This window comes from Numenius arquata, unplaced genomic scaffold (assembly GCF_964106895.1).
Source record: "Numenius arquata unplaced genomic scaffold, bNumArq3.hap1.1 HAP1_SCAFFOLD_1653, whole genome shotgun sequence".
Classification (NCBI taxonomy): Eukaryota; Metazoa; Chordata; class Aves; order Charadriiformes; family Scolopacidae; genus Numenius; species Numenius arquata.
Genome location: NW_027414915.1, coordinates 1 through 11,388, shown reverse-complemented (window position 1 = coordinate 11,388; position 11,388 = coordinate 1). Strand labels below are relative to the sequence as shown.

At 68.1% G+C, this 11,388-nt stretch overlaps 1 protein-coding gene across 1 annotated transcript; it reads left to right on the top strand.

The window, feature by feature from the left end:
- Window positions 1-987: 987 nt before the first annotated feature.
- On the top strand, window positions 988-9,637 carry LIPE (lipase E, hormone sensitive type; the record flags this gene model as incomplete). Its single annotated transcript, XM_074167380.1, has 5 exons — window positions 988-1,506; window positions 3,964-4,054; window positions 4,156-4,301; window positions 6,122-6,307; window positions 9,316-9,637. Coding segments are annotated over exons 1-5 (1,264 nt in total), but the record flags the coding sequence as incomplete, so codon positions are not given.
- Between the last annotated feature and the right edge of the window lie 1,751 nt (window positions 9,638-11,388).

Here is an 11,388-nt window from a genome sequence, read left to right as displayed (position 1 = left end):
TCCTTGCTCAACCCCCGGCCGCTGCCCCAGACGCCCCCAGGGGCCCCCCCCGTCCCCTCTGCCCCACTCCCTCCCCCCTCCGGCCCCACACGTGTGTCCCCCCCCCCCCAGGCCCAGCCCCCCAAGTCCCACGGCCTCTGCTCCTCCTTGGGCGGGGGGGGGGAGCTGCCTTTTGCAGTGGGGCACTGGCGCCCCATAACTGACCCCCGTCCCCTGCCCCACACCCTCCGCCCCATAACTGACCCCCGTCCTCTGCCCCACACCCTTGTCCCAGCCCCATAACTGACCCCCGTCCCCTGCCCCACACCCTCCGCCCCATAACTGACCCCCGTCCTCTGCCCCACACCCTCCGCCCCATAACTGACCCTCCCCCCCCATAACTAACCCCTGTTCCCCTGCCCCACTCCTTTGGCCCCATAACTGACCCTCACCCCCCATAACTCCTCCTTGGCCCCATAACTGACTCTTACCCCCCATAACTCCTCCCTTGGCCCCATAAGTGCCCCCTGCCCCACTCCCTGGCCCCATAACTGATCCTCCCCCCCCATAACTGACCCCTGTCCCCATAACTGACCCCTGTCCCCATAACTGACTCTTGCCCCCCCATAACTCCTCCCTCACCCCCCATAACTCCTCCCTTGGCCCTATAAGTGCCCCCTGCCCCACTCCCTGGCCCCATAACTGACTCTTGCCCCCCCATAACTCCTCCCTCACCCCCCATAACTCCTCCCTTGGCCCTATAAGTGCCCCCTGCCCCACTCCCTGGCCCCATAACTGATCCTCCCCCCCCATAACTGACCCCTGTCCCCCTGCCCCACTCCCTGGCCCCATAACTGACCCCTGCCCCGCTCCTTGTCCCCGTCTGACCCCTCCTTGTCCATCCCCTCCCCGTGTCCCCTCCCCGGCCGGTAGATAAGGGGCTGCCCCCCCACCACCCCACACCCCCCACACCGCCCCCCCAACCCCTCTCTCTGCCCCACAGGCGCCATGGACTCCCGTCCCCTCTTCCAAGCCCTGGCGGCCCTGGCGGAGGACAACGTCTCCTTCTTCCAGAGCAGCGGGACGGAGCTGGGCCGACGTTTCGCCGCCGCTTTTTCGGGGCTGGGGGAGCACGGCCGGCGGCTGGAACCGGCCCTGGCCCATTTCTCCCGCTGCTTCCATCGCTTCGACCTGGACGAGGCCACCCCGGGCAACGGCTACCGCAGCCTGGTCCAGATCACCCGCTCCTGCCTGGCCCACGCCGTCCAGAAGAGCCGCTACGTGGCCGCCCATCGCCGCAGCGTTTTTTTCCGGGGGGGTCACAACGTGGCGGAGGTGGAAGCCTACGGGGCGGCTCTGGCCCAGCTGCGAGCCCTCCTCTGCCTGGCCCAGCGGCTACTGACCCACAACCGTCCCGGCTGCCTCTTCCCCGCCGGGGAGGGGGGAGAGGGGCTGAGCCAGGCCGTGCTGCGGGAGTACAGCACCATGAGCAACGGCTGCTTCTACGGGAGGTGCCTGGGCTTCCAGGTGAGGGGCGGGGGGCAACGGGGGGGCACGGGGGCGTCGGGGGCATTGGGGATGTTGGGGACGTTGGGGGCATTGGGGATGTTGGGGGTGTTGGGGATGTTGGGGGCGTTGGGGGGACACAGGGGCAACGGGGGGACACGGGGGCGTTGGGGGTGTTGGAGGCATTGGGGGCAATGGGGGGACATGGGGGCGTTGGGGACGTTGGGGGTGTTGGGGACATTGGGGACATGGGGGGCGTTGGGGACGTTGGGGGTGTTGGGGACATTGGGGGCGTTGGGGGTGTAGGGGGTGTTGGGGACATTGGGGGGACATGGGGGCGTTGGGGGCGTTGGGGATGTTGGGGGTGTTGGGGATGTTGGGGGCAACGGGGGGACACGGGGGCGTTGGGGGTGTTGGGGACATTGGGGGCATTGGGGGGACATGGGGGCGTTGGGGGGACATGGGGGCATTGGGGGCGTTGGGGGTGTTGGGGACATTGGGGACATGGGGGGCGTTGGGGACGTTGGGGGTGTTGGAGGCATTGGGGGCAATGGGGGGACATGGGGGCATTGGGGACGTTGGGGACATTGGGGGTGTTGGGGATGTTGGGGGCAACGGGGGGGCACGGGGGCGTCGGGGGCGTTGGGGACGTTGGGGACGTTGGGGGCATTGGGGGGACATGGGGGCGTTGGGGGCGTTGGGGATGTTGGGGACATTGGGGGCGTTGGGGGCGTTGGGGGTGTAGGGGGTGTTGGGGGTGTTGGGGGGACACAGGGGCATTGGGGGGACATGGGGGCATTGGGGGCGTTGGGGGTGTTGGGGACATTGGGGGCGTTGGGGACGTTGGGGGTGTAGGGGGTGTTGGGGACATGGGGGGCATTGAGGGTGTCGGGGGTGTTGGGGACATGGGGGGCGTTGGGGACATTGGGGGTGTTGGGGATGTTGGGGGCAACGGGGGGACACGGGGGCGTTGGGGACGTTGGGGGCAACGGGGGCAACGGGGGGACATGGGGGCATTGGGGACATGGGGGGCGTTGGGGGCATTGGGGACGTTGGGGGCGTTGGGGGCGTTGGGAGCGTTGGGGGCATTGGGGGGACATGGGAGTGTTGGGGACATTGGGGGCGTTGGGGGCATGGGGGGCGTTGGGGACGTTGGGGGCATTGGGGGTGTTGGGGGCGTTGGAGGTATTGGGGGGACATGGGGGCGTTGGGGGGACATGGGGGCATTGGGGGCATTGGGGGTGTTGGGGACATTGGGGACATGAGGGGCGTTGGGGACGTTGGGGGTGTAGGGGGTGTTGGGGACATGGGGGGCACTGAGGGTGTCGGGGGCATTGGGGGCGTTGGGGGTGTTGGGGATGTTGGGGGCAACGGGGGGACATGGGGGCATTGGGGACATTGGGGGCATTGGGGGTGTTGGGAGCGTTGGGGGCGTTGGGGGCATTGGGGGGACATGGGGGCGTTGGGGGGACATGGGGGGCATTGGGGGCATTGGGGGCGTTGGGGACGTTGGGGGTGTAGGGGGTGTTGGGGACATGGGGGGCATTGAGGGTGTCGGGGGCATTGGGGACATTGGGGGTGTTGGGGACGTTGGGGGCAACGGGGGGACACGGGGGCATTGGGGACATGGGGGGCGTTGGGGGTGTAGGGGGTGTTGGGGGCAATGGGGGGACACGGGGGCGTTGGGGACATGGGGGGCGTTGGGGGTGTAGGGGGTGTTGGGGGCAATGGGGGGACACGGGGGCGTTGGGGACGTTGGGGGCGTTGGGGTGGGGGACAGGGAGGTGAGAGGGGGAGACGGGGAAAGGGGGTGACAGAGGGTGACGGGGTGACAGGGGGTGACGGGGGGGTGACGGGGGGTGACATTGGGGTAACAGGGGTAACAGGGGGTGACGGGGGTGACAGGGTGGGGTGACAGAGGGTGACGGGGGGTGACGGGGTGATGTGGGGGTGACATTGGGGTGATAGGGGTGACAGGGGGTGACAGAGGGTGACATTGGGGTATCGGGGGTGACATTGGGGTGACAGGGGGTGACATTGGGGTATTGGGGGTGACAGGGGGTGACGGGGGGTGACAGGGGGTGACATTGGGGTATCGGGGGTGACATTGGGGTGACAGGGGGTGACATTGGGGTATTGGGGGTGACATTGGGGTGACAGAGGGTGACAGGGGGTGACAGGGGGTGACATTGGGGTATCGGGGGTGACATTGGGGTGACAGGGGGTGACGGGGGGGTGACAGGGGGTGACAGGGGGTGACATTGGGGTATCAGGGGGTGACATTGGGGTGACATTGGGATGACGGGGTGACATTGGGGTGACAGGGTGGGTGATGGGGGGGTGACATTGGGTGACATTGGGGTATCGGGGGTGACATTGGGGTGACAGAGGGTGACAGGGGGTGACATTGGGTGACATTGGGGTATCGGGGGTGACATTGGGGTGACAGGGGGTGACATTGGGGTGTCCCCCCCCCAGTTCGCCCCCTCCATCCGCCCCTTCCTCCAAACCATCGCCATCGGCCTCGTCTCCTTCGGGGAGAATTACCGGCGCCACGACATGGGGCTGGGTGAGTCTGGGGGGGGGTGTCTCTGTGTGTGTGTGTGTGTGTGTCCCCCCCACACCCCCCCACACCGTGTGACACCCCCCCCGTGTCCCCCCCCCCCCCAGGGGTGGCCGCCGGGTCCCTCTTCACCAGCGGGAAGTTCGCCCTGGACCCCGAGCTGCGCGGGGCCGAGTTCGAGAGACTCACCCAGAACCTGGACATCCATTTCTGGAAGAGCTTCTGGAACCTCACCGAGACCGAGCTGCTGGCGGTGAGGGGGGGGACCCCAAAAATCACCCCCCCGAACCCCAAAAATCACCCCCCCCGAACCCCAAAAACCCACCCCGGGAACCCAAAACTGACCCCAAAACTGACCCCAAAACGGACACCGGGAACCCAAAACTGACCCCAAAACTGCCCCTGGAACCTCACCGAGACCGAGCTGCTGGCGGTGAGGGGGGGGACCCCAAAAATCACCCCCCCCGAACCCCAAAAACCCACCCCCCAGAACCCCAGAACCCACCCCAGGACCTCAAAACTGACCCCAAAACCGACCCCGGGAACCCAAAACTGACCCCAAAACTGACCCCAAAACCCACCCTGGAACCTCACCCAGACCGAGCTGCTGGCGGTGAGGGGGGGACCCCAAAAATCATACACCCCCCCGAACCCCAAAAAACCAACCCCCAGACCCCAAAACTGACCCCAAAACGGACCCCGGGAACCCAAAACTGACCCCAAAACCCACCCTGGGACCTCACCCAGACCGAGCTGCTGGCGGTGAGGGGGGGACCCCAAAAATCATACACCCCCCCGAACCCCAAAAACCCACCCCCAGACCCCAAAACTGACCCCAAAACTGACCCCAAAACTGCCCCTGGGACCTCACCGAGACCGAGCTGCTGGCGGTGAGGGGGGGGACCCCAAAAATCACCCCCCCCGAACCCCAAAAATCATACCCCCCGAACCCCAGAACCCACCCCGGGACCCCAAAACTGACCCCAAAACCGACCCCAGGAACCCAAAACTGACCCCAAAACCCACCCTGGGACCTCACCCAGACCAAGCTGCTGGCGGTGAGGGGGGGACCCCAAAAATCATACACCCCCCCGAACCCCAAAAATCACCCCCCCCGAACCCCAAAAATCATACCCCCAGAACCCACCCTGGGACCCCAAAACTGACCCCAAAACGGACCCCGGGAACCCAAAACTGACCCCAAAACTGCCCCTGGAACCTCACCCCATGTCCCAGGTCTGGGGGTGTCTCTATGGGTCTGTGGGATGTCGCTATGGGTCGCTATGGGTCCCTGACCCCCATGTCCCGGGGCAGGGACTGTTCCTATGGGTCTGGGGGTGTCTCTATGGCTCTGTGGGATGTCGCTATGGGTCGCTATGGGTCCCTGACCCCCATATCCCGGGGCAGGGACTGTTTCTATGGGTCCAGGGCTGTCTCTGTGGGTCCCTGACCCCCATGTCCCGGGGCAGGGACTGTTCCTATGGGTCTGGGGGTGTCTCTGTGGCTCTGTGGGATGTCGCTATGGGTCCCTGACCCCCATGTCCCGGGGCTGGGGCTGCTTCTATGGGTCCAGGGCTGTTTCTATGGGTCTGGGGGGGTGTCTCTATGGGTCTGGGGGATGTCGCTATGGGTCGCTATGGGTCCCTGATCCCCATGTCCCGAGGCAGGGGATGCTTCTGTAGGTCCGGGGGGTGTCTCTATGGGTCTGTGGGATGTCGCTATGGGTCGCTATGGGTCCCTGACCCCCATGTCCCAGGTCTGGGGATGCTTCTATGGGTCCAGGGCTGTTTCTATGGGTCCCTGACCCCCATATCCCGGGGCAGGGACTGTTCCTATGGGTCCGGGGGCTGTCTCTGTGGGTCTGTGGGATGTCGCTATGGGTCGCTATGGGTCTCTGACCCCCATGTCCCAGGGCAGGAGCTCTTTCTATGGGTCCAGGGCTGTCGCTATGGGTCCCTGACCCCCATGTCCCAGGTCTGGGGCTGTTCCTATGGGTCTGGGGCTGTCTCTGTGGGTCTGTGGGATGTCGCTATGGGTCGCTATGGGTCGCTGACCCCCATGTCCCCCCCGCAGTCGGTGGCCAGCATGACATCCACGCAGGTGGGGGTGTGCCGGGCGCTGACGGTGCCCCCCGAGCCCCTGGAGCTGCCTTTGGCCGCCGACCCCTCGCTCTCCGTCACCATCGCCCCCCCCGCGGCCCACAGCGGCCCCGGGCCCCTGCACCTGCGGCTGCTCAGCTACCACCTGCGCGAGGGGCAGGTGGGGGGCGCTGTGGGGCGGGGGGGGCTTGGGGGCACGCTATGGGGCGGGACCGCGGGAGGAGTGGGGGGGCACTCGGGGGACACTCTATGGGGCGGGGGGGGCTTGGGGGGCACGCTATGGGGCGGGACCGCGGGAGGAGTGGGGGGGCACTCGGGGGGCACGCTATGGGGCAGGGGGGGCTTGGGGGGCACGCTATGGGGCGGGACTGCGGGAGGAGTGGGGGGGCACTCGGGGGACACTCTATGGGGCGGGGGGGGCTTGGAGGGCACGCTATGGGGCGGGACTGTGGGAGGAGTGGGGGGGCACTCGGGGGGCACGCTATGGGGCGGGACCGCGGGAGGAGTGGGGGGGCACTCGGGGGGCACGCTATGGGGCGGGACTGTGGGAGGAGTGGGGGGGCACGGGGGGCACGCTATGGGGCGGGGGGGGCTTGGGGGGCACACTATGGGACGGGACCGCGGGAGGAGTGGGGGGGCACTCGGGGGGCACGCTATGGGGCGGGACCGCGGGAGGAGTGGGGGGGCACTTGGGGGACACTCTATGGGGCGGGGGGGGCTTGGAGGGCACGCTATGGGGCGGGACTGTGGGAGGAGTGGGGGGGCACGGGGGGCACGCTATGGGGCGGGGGGGGGGTTGGGGGGCACGCTATGGGGCGGGACCGCGGGAGGAGTGGGGGGGCACTCGGGGGGCACGCTATGGGGCAGGGGGGGCTTGGGGGGCACGCTATGGGGCGGGACTGCGGGAGGAGTGGGGGGGCACTCGGGGGACACTCTATGGGGCGGGGGGGGCTTGGAGGGCACGCTATGGGGCGGGACTGTGGGAGGAGTGGGGGGGCACTCGGGGGGCACGCTATGGGGCGGGACCGCGGGAGGAGTGGGGGGGCACTCGGGGGGCACGCTATGGGGCGGGACTGTGGGAGGAGTGGGGGGGCACGGGGGGCACGCTATGGGGCGGGGGGGGCTTGGGGGGCACACTATGGGACGGGACCGCGGGAGGAGTGGGGGGGCACTCGGGGGGCACGCTATGGGGCGGGACCGCGGGAGGAGTGGGGGGGCACTTGGGGGACACTCTATGGGGCGGGGGGGGCTTGGAGGGCACGCTATGGGGCGGGACTGTGGGAGGAGTGGGGGGGCACTTGGGGGGCACGCTATGGGGTGAGACTGCAGGAGGAGTGGGGGGGCACTTGGGGGACACTCTATGGGGCGGGGGGGGCTTGGGGGGCACGCTATGGGGCGGGACCGCGGGAGGAGTGGGGGGGCACTCGGGGGGCACGCTATGGGGTGAGACTGCAGGAGGAGTGGGGGGACACTTGGGGGACACTCTATGGGGCAGGGGGGGCTTGGGGGGCACGCTATGGGGCAGGACTGCGGGAGGAGTGGGGGGGCACGGGGGGCATGCTATGGGGCGGGGGGGGCTTGGGGAGCACGCTATGGGGCGGGACTGCGGGAGGAGTGGGGGGGCACTCGGGGGCACGCTATGGGGCGGGACTGCGGGAGGAGTGGGGGGGCACGGGGGGCACGCTATGGGGCGGGGGGGGCTTGGGGGGCACGCTATGGGGCAGGACTGCGGGAGGAGTGGGGGGGCACTTGGGGGGCACGCTATCACGTGGGGGGGGTTTGGGGGGCACACTATGGGGCGGGACCGCGGAGGAGTGGGGGGGCACTCGGGGGGCACGCTATGGGGCGGGACCGCGGGAGGAGTGGGGGGGCACTTGTGGGGCACGCTATGGGGCGGGACTGCGGGAGGAGTGGGGGGGCACTTAGGGGGCACGCTATGGGGCGGGACCGCGGGAGGAGTGGGGGGGCACTTGTGGGGCACGCTATGGGGCGGGACCGCGGGAGGAGTGGGGGGGCACTCGGGGGGCACGCTATGGGGCAGGGGGGGCTTGGGGGGCACGCTATGGGGCGGGACTGCGGGAGGAGTGGGGGGGCACTCGGGGGGCACGCTATGGGGCGGGACTGTGGGAGGAGTGGGGGGGCACGGGGGGCACGCTATGGGGCGGGGGGGGCTTGGGGGGCACACTATGGGGCGGGACCGCGGGAGGAGTGGGGGGGCACTTGGGGGGCACGCTATGGGGCGGGGGGGGCTTGGGGAGCACGCTATGGGGCGGGACTGCGGGAGGAGTGGGGGGGGCACTCGGGGGCACGCTATGGGGCGGGACTGCGGGAGGAGTGGGGGGGCACGGGGGGCACGCTATGGGGCGGGGGGGCTTGGGGGCACGCTATGGGGCAGGACTGCGGGAGGAGTGGGGGGGCACTTGGGGGGCACGCTATCACGTGGGGGGGGGTTTGGGGGGCACACTATGGGGCGGGACCGCGGGAGGAGTGGGGGGGCACTCGGGGGGCACGCTATGGGGCGGGACCGCGGGAGGAGTGGGGGGGCACTCGGGGGACACTCTATGGGGCGGGGGGGGCTTGGGGGGCACGCTATGGGGCGGGACTGCGGGAGGAGTGGGGGGTCAATCTCTGGGTCCCCATGGGATCTCTGGGTCAATCTATGGGTCCTGGTGGGATCTGTGGGTCAATCTGTGGGTCCCCATGGGATCTCTGGGTCAATCTCTGGGTCCCCATGGGATCTCTGGGTCAATCTATGGGTCCTGGTGGGATGTGTGGGTCAATCTGTGGGTCCCCATGGGATCTGTGGGTCAATCTCTGGGTCCCCATGGGATGTGTGGGTCAATCTGTGGGTCCCCATGGGATCTGTGGGTCAATCTCTGGGTCCCCATAGGACGTGTGGGTCAATCTGTGGGTCCCCATGGGATCTCTGGGTCAATCTGTGGGTCCCCATGGGATGTGTGGGTCAATCTATGGGTCCCCATAGGACGTGTGGGTCAATCTATGGGTCCTGGTGGGATGTGTGGGTCAATCTCTGGGTCCCCATGGGATCTCTGGGTCAATCTATGGGTCCTGGTGGGATGTGTGGGTCAATCTGTGGGTCCCCATGGGATGTGTGGGTCAATCTCTGGGTCTCACCCCCTTTCCCCCCCCCCCATTCCCCCCCCATAGGACAGCGCTGCGCTGAGCGCCCTGACGGGGGCGGAGGGGGGGGGCGGTGGGGGAGGGGGAGGTCTGGGGGGGGGTTCCCTGCGCTGGTGGCGGGGTCCCCCCCTGCCCCCCTCCCCCGCCCTCCTGGTGCATTTCCACGGGGGGGGGTTCGTGGCTCAGACCTCCCGCTCCCACGAGCCCTACCTGCGGGGGTGGGCGCGGGACCTGGGCGCCCCCATCCTCTCCGTCGACTACGCCCTGGCCCCCGAGGCCCCCTTCCCCCGCGCCCTGGAGGAGTGTTTCTACGCCTACTGCTGGGCCCTGCGCAACTGCCGCCTCCTGGGTGAGATGTGGGGCGCTGTGGGGCGGAGGGGGGGGGATATGGGGCGGTTGGGGGGGATACGGGGCGCTATGGGGGGGTTATGGGGCGTTTGGGGGGGGATACGGGGCGCTATGGGGGGGTTATGGGGTGTTTGGGGGGGGATACAGGGTGCTATGGGGCGGAGTGGGGCGCTATGGGGCAGTTATGGGGTGTTTGGGGGAGATACGGGGAGCTATGGGGCGGTTATGGGGTGTTTAGGGGGGGATACGGGGCGCTATGGGGCAGGAGGTGGTGGTTATGGGGTGTTTGGGGGGGATATGGGGCGCTATGGGGGGGTTATGGGGCATTTGTGGGGGGATACGGGGCGCTATGGGGCGTTTGGGGGGGATACGGGGAGCTATGGGGCGGTTATGGGGTGTTTGGGGGGGGATACGGGGCACTATGGGGTGCTATGGGGGGGTTATGGGGCGTTTGGGGGGGATACGGGGCGCTATGGGGCGGTTATGGGGTGTTTGTGGGGGGATACGGGGCACTATGGGGCGGTTATGGGGTGTTTAGGGGGGGATATGGGGCGCTATGGGGTGCTATGGGGGGGTTATGGGGCGTTTGGGGGGGATACGGGGCGCTATGGGGGGGTTATGGGGCGTTTGGGGGGGGATACAGGGTGCTATGGGGGGGTTATGGGGTGTTTGGGGGGGGATACGGGGCGCTATGGGGGGGTTATGGGGCGTTTGGGGGGGGATACGGGGCGCTATGGGGGGGTTATGGGGTGTTTGGGGGGGGATACAGGGTGCTATGGGGCGGAGTGGGGCGCTATGGGGCAGTTATGGGGTGTTTGGGGGGGATACGGGGCGCTATGGGGCGGTTATGGGGCGTTTGGGGGGGGATACGGGGCGCTATGGGGCAGTTATGGGGTGTTTGGGGGAGATACGGGGAGCTATGGGGCGGTTATGGGGTGTTTAGGGGGGGATACGGGGCGCTATGGGGCAGGAGGTGGTGGTTATGGGGTGTTTGGGGGGGGATATGGGGCGCTATGGGGGGGTTATGGGGCATTTGTGGGGGGATACGGGGCGCTATGGGGCGTTTGGGGGGGATACGGGGAGCTATGGGGCGGTTATGGGGTGTTTGGGGGGGGATACGGGGCACTATGGGGTGCTATGGGGGGGTTATGGGGCGTTTGGGGGGGATACGGGGCGCTATGGGGCGGTTATGGGGTGTTTGTGGGGGGATACGGGGCACTATGGGGCGGTTATGGGGTGTTTAGGGGGGGATATGGGGCGCTATGGGGTGCTATGGGGGGGTTATGGGGCGTTTGGGGGGGATACGGGGCGCTATGGGGGGGTTATGGGGCGTTTGGGGGGGGATACAGGGTGCTATGGGGCGGAGTGGGGCGCTATGGGGCAGTTATGGGGTGTTTGGGGGGGATACGGGGCGCTATGGGGCGGTTATGGGGCGTTTGGGGGGGGATACGGGGCGCTATGGGGCAGTTATGGGGTGTTTGGGGGAGATACGGGGAGCTATGGGGCGGTTATGGGGTGTTTAGGGGGGATATGGGGCGCTATGGGGTGGTTATGGGGTGTTTGGGGGGGGATACGGGGCGCTATGGGGCGGTTATGGGGTGTTTAGGGGGGGATATGGGGCGCTATGGGGCGGTTATGGGGTGTTTGGGGGAGATACGGGGAGCTATGGGGCGGTTATGGGGTGTTTAGGGGGGGATATGGGGCGCTATGGGGTGGTTATGGGGTGTTTGGGGGGGGATATGGGGTGCTATG